Source organism: Dermacentor variabilis, chromosome 4, assembly GCF_050947875.1.
Source record: "Dermacentor variabilis isolate Ectoservices chromosome 4, ASM5094787v1, whole genome shotgun sequence".
NCBI classification, from domain to species: domain Eukaryota; kingdom Metazoa; phylum Arthropoda; class Arachnida; order Ixodida; family Ixodidae; genus Dermacentor; species Dermacentor variabilis.
The window spans coordinates 60,877,830-60,891,646 of NC_134571.1; the positions used below are offsets into that span (position 1 = coordinate 60,877,830).

Genomic DNA, 13,817 nt, shown 5'->3' on the forward strand with positions numbered 1-13,817 from the left:
CACAAAGAAAGATAGGGAGGGGATGCCCGATTGAAATCGAGGAGCGATAAGGGGATAGCGTCGCCATCTATATGCGTGGGACGTGTTCGCGCAATACTCATTGTAAGGTCCGTGTGCGCCTGCATGTTGTTTGTGCGTGCAGTTATCTTTTGTAATCGCCACCGCGACCAACCCTGTTTAAAACTGAAGCTAAACGCGGCACGCCTACAAAGAAAAGACATGAACACATATTTCTTGCCGTGATTGTTAATTGTTTACCATCTCTTGCGCAAGTCGCAAGTAATGTATTCCATTGAACTTGACCAGTCGCACCATGTCCATAAGTGGGTTTTTTTTTTCCGGAGCCCTGGCCTTTTGCGAAATTTGTTAATACCGTTGTGATGACCTCGTCCAACACTTGTTTTTTTTAGTTGTTATGTTGATGCGTTTTGAGGATTGAACAAGTTAATTGGCGGTGTTGTTTATTGCACTATTTTAGGTGGTGACCCGCCACGGTGGCTTTTGCGGCTTTGGTGTTGCGCTGCTATAGGCACGAGGTCGCGGGATCGAATCCCCGCCGCGGCGGCCGTATTTCGATGGGAGGGAAACGCAAGAACTCCCGTGTCTCTTGCATGGGGGCACGTTAAGGATCCCCTGGTGAGTGAGTGAGTGAGTGAGTGAGTGAAAACTTTATTGTAAATGTCCGGCGATTTGGGCGGGGTGGGGCCATAAGCATCCCAGCCTAGGTGACGGCCTCGAGTCCTTGGACTCGGGCGGCTTCCTCGGTCAAAATTAATTCGGCGTCCCCCATAACAGCGTGCCTCATAATCAAATCGTGGTTTTGACACGTAAAACACCAGAATTCAATTCTTTTGGGCGGTATATCTTCTTGTGAGTCTTGGTACGCCGCACATTGGCTTCAAACCAACATTAAACAATAACTCAGTGTTTGTACAGGATACAGTCATATACGAGCCAGGTGATATTTTGCCAGACGACACGGTTAAGCTGACGGAAACTGTCTCACAGGTGGACAGTGGTAATTTAAGAAGCGGCAAGCGCCCTTGTAGCACGGAATGAGTTTTTCTGACAGGCCCATTCGGCGGCAAGAGGAGTAAAGGAGTTTCAAAAGGACGGTACGTTGGGCATACTAAAACTATTGACAAGCGCTTGTCCGTGTATCTTTAATGTGTAGTTCATGCCGTTTCGCGCTGTCGATAGTTTCAGCACCAAAGGAGCACGATTAAACCTAGTGAAATGTGTACGTAATGGTGCTGCTAATTCTAAATGCGTTGTCTTAGTTTCTTGGGATGCCAACAGACGAGCACAGGCAAGCTTCCGCGAGTGGTCAGCTGGGACAATGACGTCGCGCGTGTACTTGTTTCTCGAGGCACTAGCAGATGGAAGTGGAGCGTCCACGAAAGATGCAGGGTCGTGACCGAACCACAGATAAAACGGCCATTTCGGGTCGGGAACAAACATAAGCGACGAATTATAAGCGCGTTGTCCCACTCACGGCGGTCTGGCGAAACGCACTTAGCTGCACTCGCGCTTGTGTCTGTCCTTTCCTACTCCTCGCTTCAAATGGTGCACAAATAACATTTATCATGAATTGTTACCGACTAGCCCAGCACAGTACCCTTCTAAGGTACTTAGCATGACACCGATGGTCCGGTTCAATCACCCAGTCATGCCATATGTATGAGGATGGTATAGGATGCAGTGAGCATGGTGCTTGGTAGAGCAAGAGTGCAAGTTGTCGGATTTGACTTGGGTGCTACTCTGTCCATGAGTATCTGTCGCTGGGCACCGTGAGCTGAAATGACGCGATAGAGGAAGAAATCCGCGACGTTGGTTGCACAGCTGGTCGGAAGCGCTCGGGTAATGGCGTAGCGCGTCGCGTAACCAGTAGCCACAGCGATCCACCTGTCGCCGGTTCTGGACTCGGGGAAAGGACCGAGAAGATCTAAACCCACCCGAAAGAATGGCTCGATTGGAATAGTAAAGGGTTGAAGAGACCCGACAGGGAGCGTCGCTGTTTTTTTTAAATGTTGACAAGGCTCGCAAGCAGGAACGTATCGCCGTACGAAGCGAGAGAGGCCGTGCCAGTAGAAGCGACGGCGGACATGGTCGTACGTGCGAGTGACCCCAAGGTGTCCTGCAGATCAGCGTGAATCTACCTGCTCTGCCTGCCTTGTAGTTGGCGTGTTTTTTAAAGGGTTTCCTAATTAACACAGCCCAGCGAGGCTGTGCCGTTTTCGTCTTCACCTCAGTGTAACACTATCTAAGGTTACGTACCCCTTATGTCACCTTGGCACATTCATTCTGCGGGATTGGCCAATGAGGGGCGTGTACCAATATTCTATACGCCGTGTCGACATTGACTGTGCGGGCACACACTCAGAGACACGAGTCGTACTAGAACATACAGTAGCCATGAGCGAGTTTTCTATTCGGGCACATAACCAGTGGCCTATGTTGTCTGCCCGTCAAGGCTGTCTACCAACTTGGTCCAGGCAGTGGCCCAAACTAGTAGACAACCTGGGTCACTCGGTGAAATAAGTTTGATGTACCCATGTCACAAAGTGGGAAAAAGTTCCCGAAGGATGTTGAACGCAAAAAGAAATTGTTCTTCACCTTTGTAACCTACTAGTTGATCATGATAACTGGCACGAAAAGCGTTTAGGTTCTTGAGCTTTTTGCGGGTCTCAGGAGAAAGTGTTTTACGCTAGATTGCTAGTTATTAATTTGCTAACGCTTTCATCAAAACATAAATGAACAATGAGACTTGTCATCAGTGAAATTGCGATGCCTGCGACTTTCAAAGGTGAGAGTATTTCTATGAGACCGTGGTAGATTTCTTTTTCTTCTTGAAAGGCAAAGTTTATTCACTCAGCCATTAAAAGAAAAGAAACTATGTCACAGGAAGTCCCACGGAAGCATACGCTCTAAGGGCATTTACCTCACTTAATAGTTATATATTGTCACGTTGTAGTGACGGTGAAGGACACAGTACAGCAACACTGAATCACGAAACCAACTTTCATTTGGGCGAACCTGTGCCCGCACAAAAGCAAGTGACGCTCGAAACAAACCAACAGCGGCGGGCACCGCCGGCGGTCGTCCAAATCTGATCTGCGAGTCAAGCGCGTCGCCTTTTATACATTACTCGTCGAAAGTTCCAGCGTTATCGATGGTGCCCGCGCGCCTTCCTGGAACTAATACTCAATTAGTGTCGCGCATGCAATCTGATTACACAAGCCGAGCATACACGACAGATAGAATTAGCGATAACATTCGAGCAAGTTCCAATCACGCAAGTGCGTATTGCGCTGAGCGATAACTTTCGAGTGGTTAGCGGGTGAAATGCAGTTCCTGATAGAAAGTACACCTGTCAACATCGTATCGTAAGCGACGGCTGGTCCTCCACAGATATCGCAACACGCTGCTGATCCGCAGCCGTTTACCGCAACTCAGTACCAATTGTTTCATTTAACCGGCGCAATCGCATTTTTGAAGTGACCCGCGATTGCGAGTAGTACCTGTCAGATTATTCAAGTAGCCTGTTTGCCATCAGCCTCAGCCATAGATCATCATGAGCCTGGTTACGCCCACGGTAGGGCAAAGGCCTCTCCCATACTTCTCCAACTACCCCGGTCATGTACTGATTGTGGCCATGTTCTCCCTGCAAACTTCTCAATCTTATCCGCCCACCTAACTTTCTGCCGCCCCCTGCTACGCTTCCCTTCCCTTGGAATCCATTCCATAACCCTTAATGACAATCGGTTATCATCCCTCCTCATTACATGTCTTGCCCATGCCCCATTTCTATTTCTTGATTTCAACTTAGATATCATTAACTCGCGTTTGTTCCCTCACCCAATATGCTCTTTTCTTATCCCTTAACGTTACACCTATCATTCTTCTTTCCATAGCTCGTTGCGTCGTCCTCAATTTAAGTAGAACCCTTTTAGTAAGCCTCCAGGTTTCTGCCTTGTAGGTGAGTACTGGTAAGACACCGCTGTTATACACTTTTCTCTTGAGGGATGATGGCAACCTGCTGTTCATGATCTCAGAATGCCTGCCAAACGCACCCCAGCCCATTCTTATTCTTCTGATTATTTCAGTCTCATGATCCGGATCCGCGGTCACTACCTGTCCTAAGTGGATGTACTCCCTTACCACTTCCAGTGCCTCGCTACCTATCGTAAACTGCTGCTCTCTTCCGATACTGTTAAACATTACTTTAATTTTCTGCATATTAATTTTTAGACCCACCCTTCTGCTTTGCCTCTCCAGGTCAGTGAGCATGCATTGCAATTGGTCCCCTGAGTTAGTGCAGCGGGGTGGCGTAGAGGTAGAACATCCGCCTCGCGTGCAAGAGGATCGTGGTTCGGTGCCGTGCAATTTTCCACCCGATTAAAAAAAAATCCGCGTATTGATAAAATTGCATAAACAGGCCTGGAGTGCGGCCTGATTCCGGGGACTAGACCAGAGCAGGATGGGCCACCCTGGTGCAGTACTTGACCACAACCTCCTATATGGATACAATAATCAAACCCCGGCCCTCAGTCCCCAGCAGCTGCGAAGCAACTGACCACGGCAGCGGTCAGACCTGCGACGCAGGAGAGGGTGCTAAGAATCCCTGGCTCCGGACAACCATAGATATCACTGTTCAAATCAGTTTGAGGAGAAGGACATGCTCTTTGCTAACTTGCGCTTATTAAATGACAAAGTAGCGTGAGGGCACAGTCACAAGCAAGACATACAGACACACGCCAGAGACGCTAGACGCTATGATGTTTGTCTGTATTCTCTGTGTTGTGCCCTTGCATAGATTGTCATTAACATCGAGGAGAGTCAGGCTATACAGCGGCAGGCGGGGACAAGTGTACGTTGACGCCCTCGGATGCTCTTTTACGTCTTCGAGCATATGTGCTAATTCTTGTCGTCGCGTGTTTGTTGAACCTTTACAGTAAGTTGAACGTCGCATTTCATTACAACAGTGACGTCCAGAAGACTTTACCATCTTCACCTTGCACTCCCTCGACTCTTCGTTGCGACTTTGTCTTCCGCGTGGTCTCTCTCGTTGCTAAGCAACTTAACTGTCTCTCTTGTAGATGGACGCAGCCCTCTTGAACGCTCAACCTTTTTCTACGAGCACAGCTGCAGCGGACAGTGTCTCGTGCAACCTTTGCGATGGCGGTGGGTCTACTGGGCTTGTCCTCTGCCACTGTTCGTTCTTGGAGGATCACCGGCTGCATATCACCGTGGTACGTACTCTCATCCGAGTGGACAGTGGACTTTCTCGCAGCGAAACACACCAGAATCCTGGCCGCGAACGTTATCCACACAGGAAGATATTGCAGTGCTACCGCTATTCTTTTAAGGCAAGTAGACTGTACGAGTGCGTCTGAATGCGAAGTGAACGGTGTTTCTTTTTTTTTTTTGCATGCGCGTTGACTTTATCGCGTTCGTTATTACTTTATCATATGTCCTCATGTCTCCTTTTAAAGTGTAGCGCAATAAAGCAGGAAAGACTGGCCTAACTTACCCGACTTTCTTCTCGCCTTGCTTTTAATTTGCTGGCGTCAGTTTTTAAAGTGTTTCGGAACGCACAGCGTTAGGTTAGGCTTTTAGATTAGGCTCTTCGACGAGGGGAGCTCGAGCTGGCTGCCTTTAAGCTTGCGGTGATAGTGTAATTAAGTAGAGTTCTTGTTATACTGCATTTCAGCAGATTGAAACAAATAAGGGAGCGAGGTAATAGCTACTCGCTCGAATCCGTAAACGAATTGAATATCTACAAATTATTTGCAGTAAGCTACAATTACTCAAGTATTTTATTACACTTATGGAAACGACGACACGATACTTCTAGAAAATGACTAAACTTGTCGCGTCGCAATTATTTTTGCCGCTAACAAGCCTTCCATCTAGAAGCGTATTCCACAAGTTAAGCTTAGCGCCTCTGTTCAGTGTCTTGTTAGCCGGGCAATGTTTTCTTGTATTGTGCAACACTCTTTGCTTATTCTTAGCGCGCCCTCTCGATATACGTTTCCACCGAAGTAAAAAAACAAAACAAAAAAACAAATGCTGGGCGTGATCAAAGCTACAAGCGTGGTACACCACAGAAAACATGCTGGGTCCGCTGCAGTGTCAAGTTGCTGCCTGATAACCGCTGACGAGCGAGTTTCGCAAGAGCTTGCGAGATCGCCTGTATCAACGAGAGCAAGCCTGATACAGGTGAGACAAAAGACTCTGTGGATACTTTGCGGTGTCACGACCGAACGCAACTTCTCGACCTGTATGGGTGAGGTTAACTGCAATGGAGCGGTGGAAGTGCTGCGTTTACTATACATAAGACAAGTAAACAGAAATCCGCGTCTCCGTTCCCGATGTTTTTGTTCTCTTAGTACGAGAAATTTTTTTTATCATCACGGCACAGGGTTATCCCAGCGAAAAGGAAACGTTGTGGAATGTCCGCTCCGTTCGCAGCTGTAACGGAAAGTTGGGGCCCTGCCTCCGATTTTGAGGATTCCGGGCAGCAGAGTCGAACTTCGGAAGCTTTCCCTCTCGGTTCCAGCAACTGCGTTCAGGCGCATATGAAACGTAAGATAACAACAAGAAATGCATGCGCGCGCCGAATCTACATTTAAGAGCACTAACAGAAAAAACCAACACTCGTGATTGACAATGAATGCGCAGGAGAGGTACAGGATGGTACTGCAAAGAGGAAATTGATATAGTGTAATTGGTTCAATACTCTTATAAAGGAAATAAATGGAACAATGGGAAAGAGTGGAAAAAGATAACATTGTGCCACCCACTGGTAGGCATAGGGTAGATTTAGCTGGGAGACCAAACACAGAGGACGCTAAAGCTTGATTTCTGCGGCTACATTTCAGTACTATATGGGTAAAGTCGCAAGCCTAAGTGGATGCAGAACACCCTAAACCGTGGGCGTCAAAGCACTATGAGTGATTTAAATTCTCTTCGTACTCCACCCCTTGTTCTGCTGATTGCAACCGAAAGGACATATTGCTGAGCACAGAAGTTCTACGCAGTTGACCTCCTGATGCTAAATCTGGACTGACAATAGACGCTGTATGGGAGTGGTGCAAGCCTTCGTGTTAATTCTGCCCACTTGGGTTTCTTTAATGTTGTCTTAAAATGAAGATAACCACGGTTTTTCAACCCGCCGTCATCAGAATCCGACCTTCGTTCTTGGTGTTTCGCTCCAGTCTCCAGCATGCCCGTGATCGAGGGCATTGTAGGGAGTTTCGTGCGAAGTGTACTTAGAAAACATCCGGCGCTTAAGTCTGCCCACTACGGTTGCTCAAACAGCCCAACAAGGACGGAACTACACGGCTAGAGAGAGGGATCGCTTCGAACGTCCTTAATGACTTCCTTACGTTTGACGCAGTACTTCTGCGGAAACCCGCAAGGTAGAGAGAAGTAATTAATAAAGGGAAAATCAGACATCCACCCGTTCGTATAGCAATTGCTACAAAGGAAACCCATACGGGTTCCTCGAAAGAAAAGCCTCAGAGTTGAAGAAAAATTTGTCCTGGTTCGTGACTCGAACCCGGGACCACCGGATTAGAGTCCCGGTGTATTGCTACGAACGGGTGGATGTCTGATTTTCCCTTTATTAATTACTTCTCTCCACCTTGCGGGTTTCCGCAGAACTACTGCGTCAAACACTTGCCTTTGCTTTGCGTTGTCGACAAATTCGACTTCGCGCTGCCAACTGCTAGCCGCCTGGTTAGCTCAGGTGGTAGAGCGGCTGCCCCGGAAAGGCGGTGGTCCCGGGTTCGAGTACCGGACCAGGACGAATTTTTCTTCAACTCTGAGGCCTTTTTTTCGAGGAACCCGTATGGGTTTCCTTTGTAGCAATTGGTACGAACGGGTGGATTTCTGATTTTCCCTTTATTAATTACTTCCTTGCGTTCTTTATGAAATGTAGTTTGTTGTCATGAGTTGACTCTAATTGCAATGATGGGTTTATTTCGCTATTTCGTGCTTTGTTTTACCAGTGGACATGACTTCAGAGTGTCCGCAGAGTAAGAAATTAGGGTATGGTTAAGGCAATGAAAGGTATTTTGCGGATGGTTGGCGTTGCTGCAATACCGTTATCATTAAGATGTCAAGTAAACACTTACTTGCAAGATTAATCGTTCAAAAATTAGCCACAAGTTTAAAACATTCGCTGGATTCGCCTTATGATTAGATTATTTATCCTCTTAGCCAACTATAGCGACATGCCAGAGTGTGAACGTTCTGCGCTGGGGCATACGATGGCCCTCGGAAATATGGTTAAATATATATATATAAAGCTGTTATCTCCACATGAGTAGCACTGAAGCTTAGTTCTTAAGGTGCAGAGTGTACAGTCGGCCGCAAAAAATTGCGGGACGCGAGATTTGCATTAAAAGCTTGATTTCCGTAAAGCCTGGGTTTCAAAGATTACATAGTTTTGCGAGTTACGTATAGTCATCCATTAAATGAGGAGTGCCATCCCTTAAGTGCCATTCCCCGTCTTTTCTCTGGATCCCTTAAGAAAGAAAGAAAATCGCATTTCCAGTTGAATTCATGTCGCGTGAACTTTTGCGGCCGACTGCGCATTCGAAGGCTTCCTTAGTCGAGCCCCGCTCGAGCGTGAGCGCCACCCATTGGATACCGTTCTCGCCAATACATCCACTTTTGCCCCAGTACTGATACCGAGAGAGGCCGCGGAGAGTAGTCGTTCAGGCTTCGCAGTCGTACACAGGCATCCGCTTGTGGAGCACGGGCTCTCTGGAGAAGTCCAGCTCCACGGTGAGCGCGAGGAACGCCCTGCGCGGCCGCCCGTCGGACAACGCCAGCGCCAGGGCGCACGTCGAGGCCGCCGAGCAGAAGGGGTCATGTTCCTCGGGCAGCCACTGGCACTGAAGCCACGAGAGCCACGAGCGCGCGAAGTCCTCCACGTTGCGCCGGCTGACCACGCACCTGAACGCGCACGCATACGCGCAGGAAGCACCTGTTTACTGAAATCAGCACTCAGGATAAGTATATGCGCGTTTTCAATTGCCGATCAATTTGCACTTAATGTTTACCTGCCACAACGGCTTAGTGACTACGGCATTCTACTGCTGAGCACAGGGTCGCGAGTTCGATTTTCGGTTGCGGCGAGCGCGTTTAGGTGTGGACGGAGTGCAAAATGTTCGCTTGCTTAGAATTAGGTACGCGTTAAAAAACCCAAGGCCCTCAAGATTAACCTAGGTACTTGATCTACGGCGTGTCTCCATAGCCCCGGTGTTGCTTTGGAACGTTAGAATCAATCAATCAATCAATCAATCAATCAATCAATCAATCAATCAATCAATCAATCAATCAATCAATCAATCAATCAATCAATCAATCAATCAATCAATCAATCAGAAAATAAATGTATAAATTAAACAATCATCGCACTTGGTGTTTATATTGTTTCGTGAAACCTCTTGTACGTCACATGTGCTTCCGTGATACGTAATCAGGAGACTTTAACTCAAGCTATAATTGGCGTTTGCAATGGTTCCCGTAATCTTGTCTAAAGCCTCTTGTGTGTCATATGTCTGATCACGCAAAAAAAAAAAGAAAGGCGGCAAAAAGAATCAAAGGTGCGCACTGAAATCTCAAAGGTAATTTTCGTTCGCAGAGGGGAAGCTAAATGATGGCACCAATACAGTGCCGCAGCAGACATAAAGGCAGCCGTCAACATGCACCAGAAGCGGCGATTGATAATAAAGAAAGCGTGCATCAGAGACACCGTGTGCAAGAGAGACTTGAACGAGCTATCGCTTGAGCTAGGTCGCTCTTGACATGAACGTACACTTGAAAGAGCTCGCTCAAAAGAGACTTGGATGACCTCCCAGTCAAAGTTTTATGTGAATAGCTTTTATTGTTTTTAAATAGAGATTCATTGATGCATTTTTTAACGCCCCATAGCGGCAGCGGGGGTGTATGAGACGCCTTATGGAGAGTTACGGAATATTTTGCCATGGTCGGGATTCGAACCAGCGACATTGATCTCAACAATAGGTCGACATAGCTATAAAGTCACCTAAACGAGTGTTTTTCTACGGAGGGTACAGAATATCTGTAAACAGTATCACGCTCTTTGTTCAGAAGTGCCTGTATAACTTCTACGGTAAATCAATTTAAATGAATAGAAACCACAAGTGCACCCCAAAAAATAAACACGCTAACAATTTTTGTCTGCAAAAATACGTCTGTAAAATTTATATTGCCAAAAGGAGAAGTGTGCAAGATGTATAAATAAGACTTATCTATGTCTAAAACATTCCATACCTTTCCTAAACTCTCTTACATTAGGAAAGTATCAGTCATAGTAGGGGTTGAGAATGCAGAAACGCATCAATGAGGCGCAATAAATTTAGAAGCATGTATTGGTCATGCAGCACAATCTTGAAAATATATAGACGGGGGCGCATGGCAGTGTGAGCGCGAATGTAGTGCGAATACCTTTAGCTCGCATCGGAACAACAACAACAACGACAACAACAACAACGACGAACGATGACGAGATTTTTACAAGTGCTGGTGCTTGCCTAGGTGCACAGAGTGAACAAAGCCAAGAAGAAAATTAGAAACAAGCTTGCAAATAAAAACTTTGTAATGTGATCGACGGCTCCCATAACATCACCCAATGCCAAGACAATGTTTGTATCTCGACCCAAGTAGAATTGCAAGCATATGGGTGTGCGTACAGCGAAATACGGAACATAACGATTGACGTTTAGCGCGTCTATATCCATTGCAAATGCTTTATAAATAGCACCTTCGCTTTGAGACGTCGGCAAATATCTTCTAATGTCGCGCTGAACTACACGAACACCATTTTTGACTTCTAAACCAACGCCCACTGCATGAGCACTTCCTCTCCAATCCTTTCCGCATTAACATCACAGCTCTTATTCATTATTTCTATCTCCGTGTTCCAGCTGCGTGGGCGACCGTCCGCAATGTCTCCTCAGTGAGACAACGGCGACAAACCCCGGAGAAAGAGGCAAAGAAGCTAAGGTCCACATGCTGCTTTTAGGAGACATGCGACAGCACTATCGAGATCGGCCCACAGATGTCTTTGATTGCAGTGCCTCTAGGATCGGCCTGCGCTGCAAAGCATATTAAAGACCTTGCAAGGACACGTAATGTGCACTTGTATTCGGATTGGCCTACTAAATCACCATTTTTTATACGCCGTCTCCGGTATCCTCTATTACTCGGCGAGATACACAGCGACACATCAAACACCGGGAAGGTAGGTAAAAAAAAAAAATCGCTTTGCTTAAAAAAATTGCGCAATGACCCTGTAGGGGTGTAAATGTATAACTGAAATTGTCGCGGGCTTCGGAAAGCATATTATAGTCAGCTTTTAGTCGGTCGCTAAAGCAGAGTGAAAAATGTGGTCTCAAGTAAAGCCGAGTGCACCATAGAAGTTGAAGTCTCTCGGGAACGTTCACGGAATCCTCCTTATTGTGGGAGGAGCTGACTCACGGTTCTCACCAGATTTCAAAGATAAGGCGAATTGAAATTCAGCAAACTTGTGACGGCATAGGCTTCTCCGGCCTAGCTGGCCCATCATTACGTCACCACATGGAAAATAAGTCGTCATTCGGCATCGTGTAGTCAGCGTTTTCAATATTGTTAAAGATCGTTCACTCCTTAAGAGATTGTAACATTTAGGCTGAGGTGGTCACGTCTCGTGGGCAGCTGCTCCGTGACAAAGTATACCAGGAAATATAAAGAGTCTTTTTTTATTGATTCCGTTTTCTAGCGCTACGTTTCAAACAGTAGCTATATGTACAGACTGAAATAGCTATCATTCGTATGGTAATTGGCGGCAGTGAAATACCGGGGCGTCGACGTGAGCATTAATAGCTTTAACAGATTCACTGAATACCGAAGAAGATGAAATAAATTTGAAATATATTTGAAATACAGAATAAAATACGTTTGCCTTTGCACCATAATCTTCAAGCACACCGTGTCCTTGCTGCTTCTCTGATGATATAGTGCACACGTGCGAAAGGCTTTCCGCAGAAACTGCCAGCAAAATAAACCGTCTGTTGATGTTGCTTGCAAGCAACACATGCATGGCCGCTAGACTGCGATATAGTCGGGATAATAATTGAGTCAGTAAACCCGTACTCCACCAGTTGCTCACCACGTGATCTAACATTTCCTTTTCTCCTTTTCTCCTCTTCCCCAGAGCAGGCTGTAAGAGTAGGTTGTGGCGGGAGCTCGTAAGCAAAATCACGTGCCTCCGAGGTATTGCCACATTCACTGTAATCACAAAAGTGACACCAACTGGACAACAAAGGTATCCGGTTGCTTGAGGTTCGTTAACATGATACACAGAATACTGCCTCCCGGTAGCCCGAGGCATGCTATGTAGAACATGAGACATAGGCTAGAAAGGAAAGCAAGCGAAGATGCCGGTACCAGGAGAACCTCATGGGCGGAGGCCAGAGGACCACGAAGTAGCGTGGCATGGTGGCCCTTGTTGAGGCCGGGACCAGGAGACCGCGTTGGACCGCGGTCCTGCGCCACCACCGATCAGCCAGGCGGCCCCAACTTGCTGCTGTTGCTGATGATAATTATGATCACTCCATTATCATCATCGTCGACATCGTCCACAGCAGCAAGGGCTGTGGCAAGTTGGGGCCGCCTGGCTAATTGGTGGTGGAGCAGGGCCGCAGTCCACCACTACATAATAATACTAATAATGATCCTAATCATCGAGCATCATTCTTAGTTGTAAGGCACTTAGTTAACCACCGTACTTAAGCTTCCCTTCACGTAGGTTCCAACATGTGCATTGTTGTTCCTCTGCACAAATGGTAAATACCCACTGTGGAGGACGGCCAAGAATTGGGTGGTTTGCAAAAAACAGATGAAAGTTTGATCTGCACATGGTTCCTTTCTTTAAACCTTTTTCAGCCTTGAGTTCATGATGGGCCTCATATTCATTGAGACACACGAAGATCTCCTTTTTGTGGCGTGGTTAAATTGCAAGAGGCACCTCTGTAGCCCCTGACTGTGCAGGAGACGGCAATATTAGGGTTTCGGGTCATGCATAAGCTTCTATGGCAAGTTGTCAGTGGTAGTTTTAGCATTATAAGCACTGATTGTATGGATCCAGTGCGTTATTTTTTCGTTCGACGTTAGAAAAGTAATGTAATTCTTCAACAGCATTGCCTCAAGAAGAGCTTCAAGAATGGAGTCTTCAAGAACAACATTGCATTTAGTTGAGGGTTAAGCTTGGCATATGCAGTTATGTAGGTCAACCCTAAAATTCTGTCGTCAGGATGTTACAGAGCTTTCTGTAACTCAACCATTTTTTCCGAAGGTATACTCTCCTCCATTGCAATTGCTAAGCGCGAACGCGGCGAAAAAAAATTATTAGGGTAGTTTACAAATTGCAATCAAACTGCTACGACAAAACGTTTTCAAAGTTGCACAGGCAATATCATGCAAGCGCAAAGAGTTTTGAATGAGTGTACCTCGAGCAATAAAACGCAAATTTCGGAGTGACGCTGTTTAACAGCGATTGCGGGGCGGAATATGCTTCTCATCCCTTTATTCTCCTAGTGCGATGTGAATTCCCTCCAGATGTCTCGTAATGCCAGTGATGAGAAGAAAACACACGAGAAAACAAGCACGACGGAACTTGCAGCTGGCACTTGTTCGAAGGCCGTCCCTTGCCCGAATGCAAGCACGACACTTGATAGCCTTCGCGCTGCACAACTGGGAGGCCCCACGCCAAGTCTCCATCACTGCGGCGCATAGCTTCA

General features: G+C 46.7%; 1 protein-coding gene across 4 annotated transcripts in view; it reads right to left on the reverse strand.

The window, feature by feature from the left end:
• Window positions 1–6,309: 6,309 nt before the first annotated feature.
• The window catches only part of LOC142579249 (uncharacterized), a 46,290-nt gene continuing 38,782 nt past the window's right edge, over window positions 6,310–13,817 (reverse strand). For 3 of the 4 annotated variants that reach the window (XR_012827371.1, XR_012827370.1, XM_075689271.1), the window contains exons 2-3: window positions 8,701–8,967; window positions 6,310–6,565 (exon numbers count right to left, since the gene is read on the reverse strand). Coding sequence is in view for 2 of the 4 variants with exons in the window: in XM_075689271.1 (XP_075545386.1) it covers window positions 8,727–8,967 (241 nt within the window). In the remaining 2 variants the exon portion in view is untranslated. The remainder of the gene's footprint in view (window positions 6,566–8,700; window positions 8,968–13,817) is intronic. The other variant, XM_075689270.1, reaches the window with a different exon arrangement.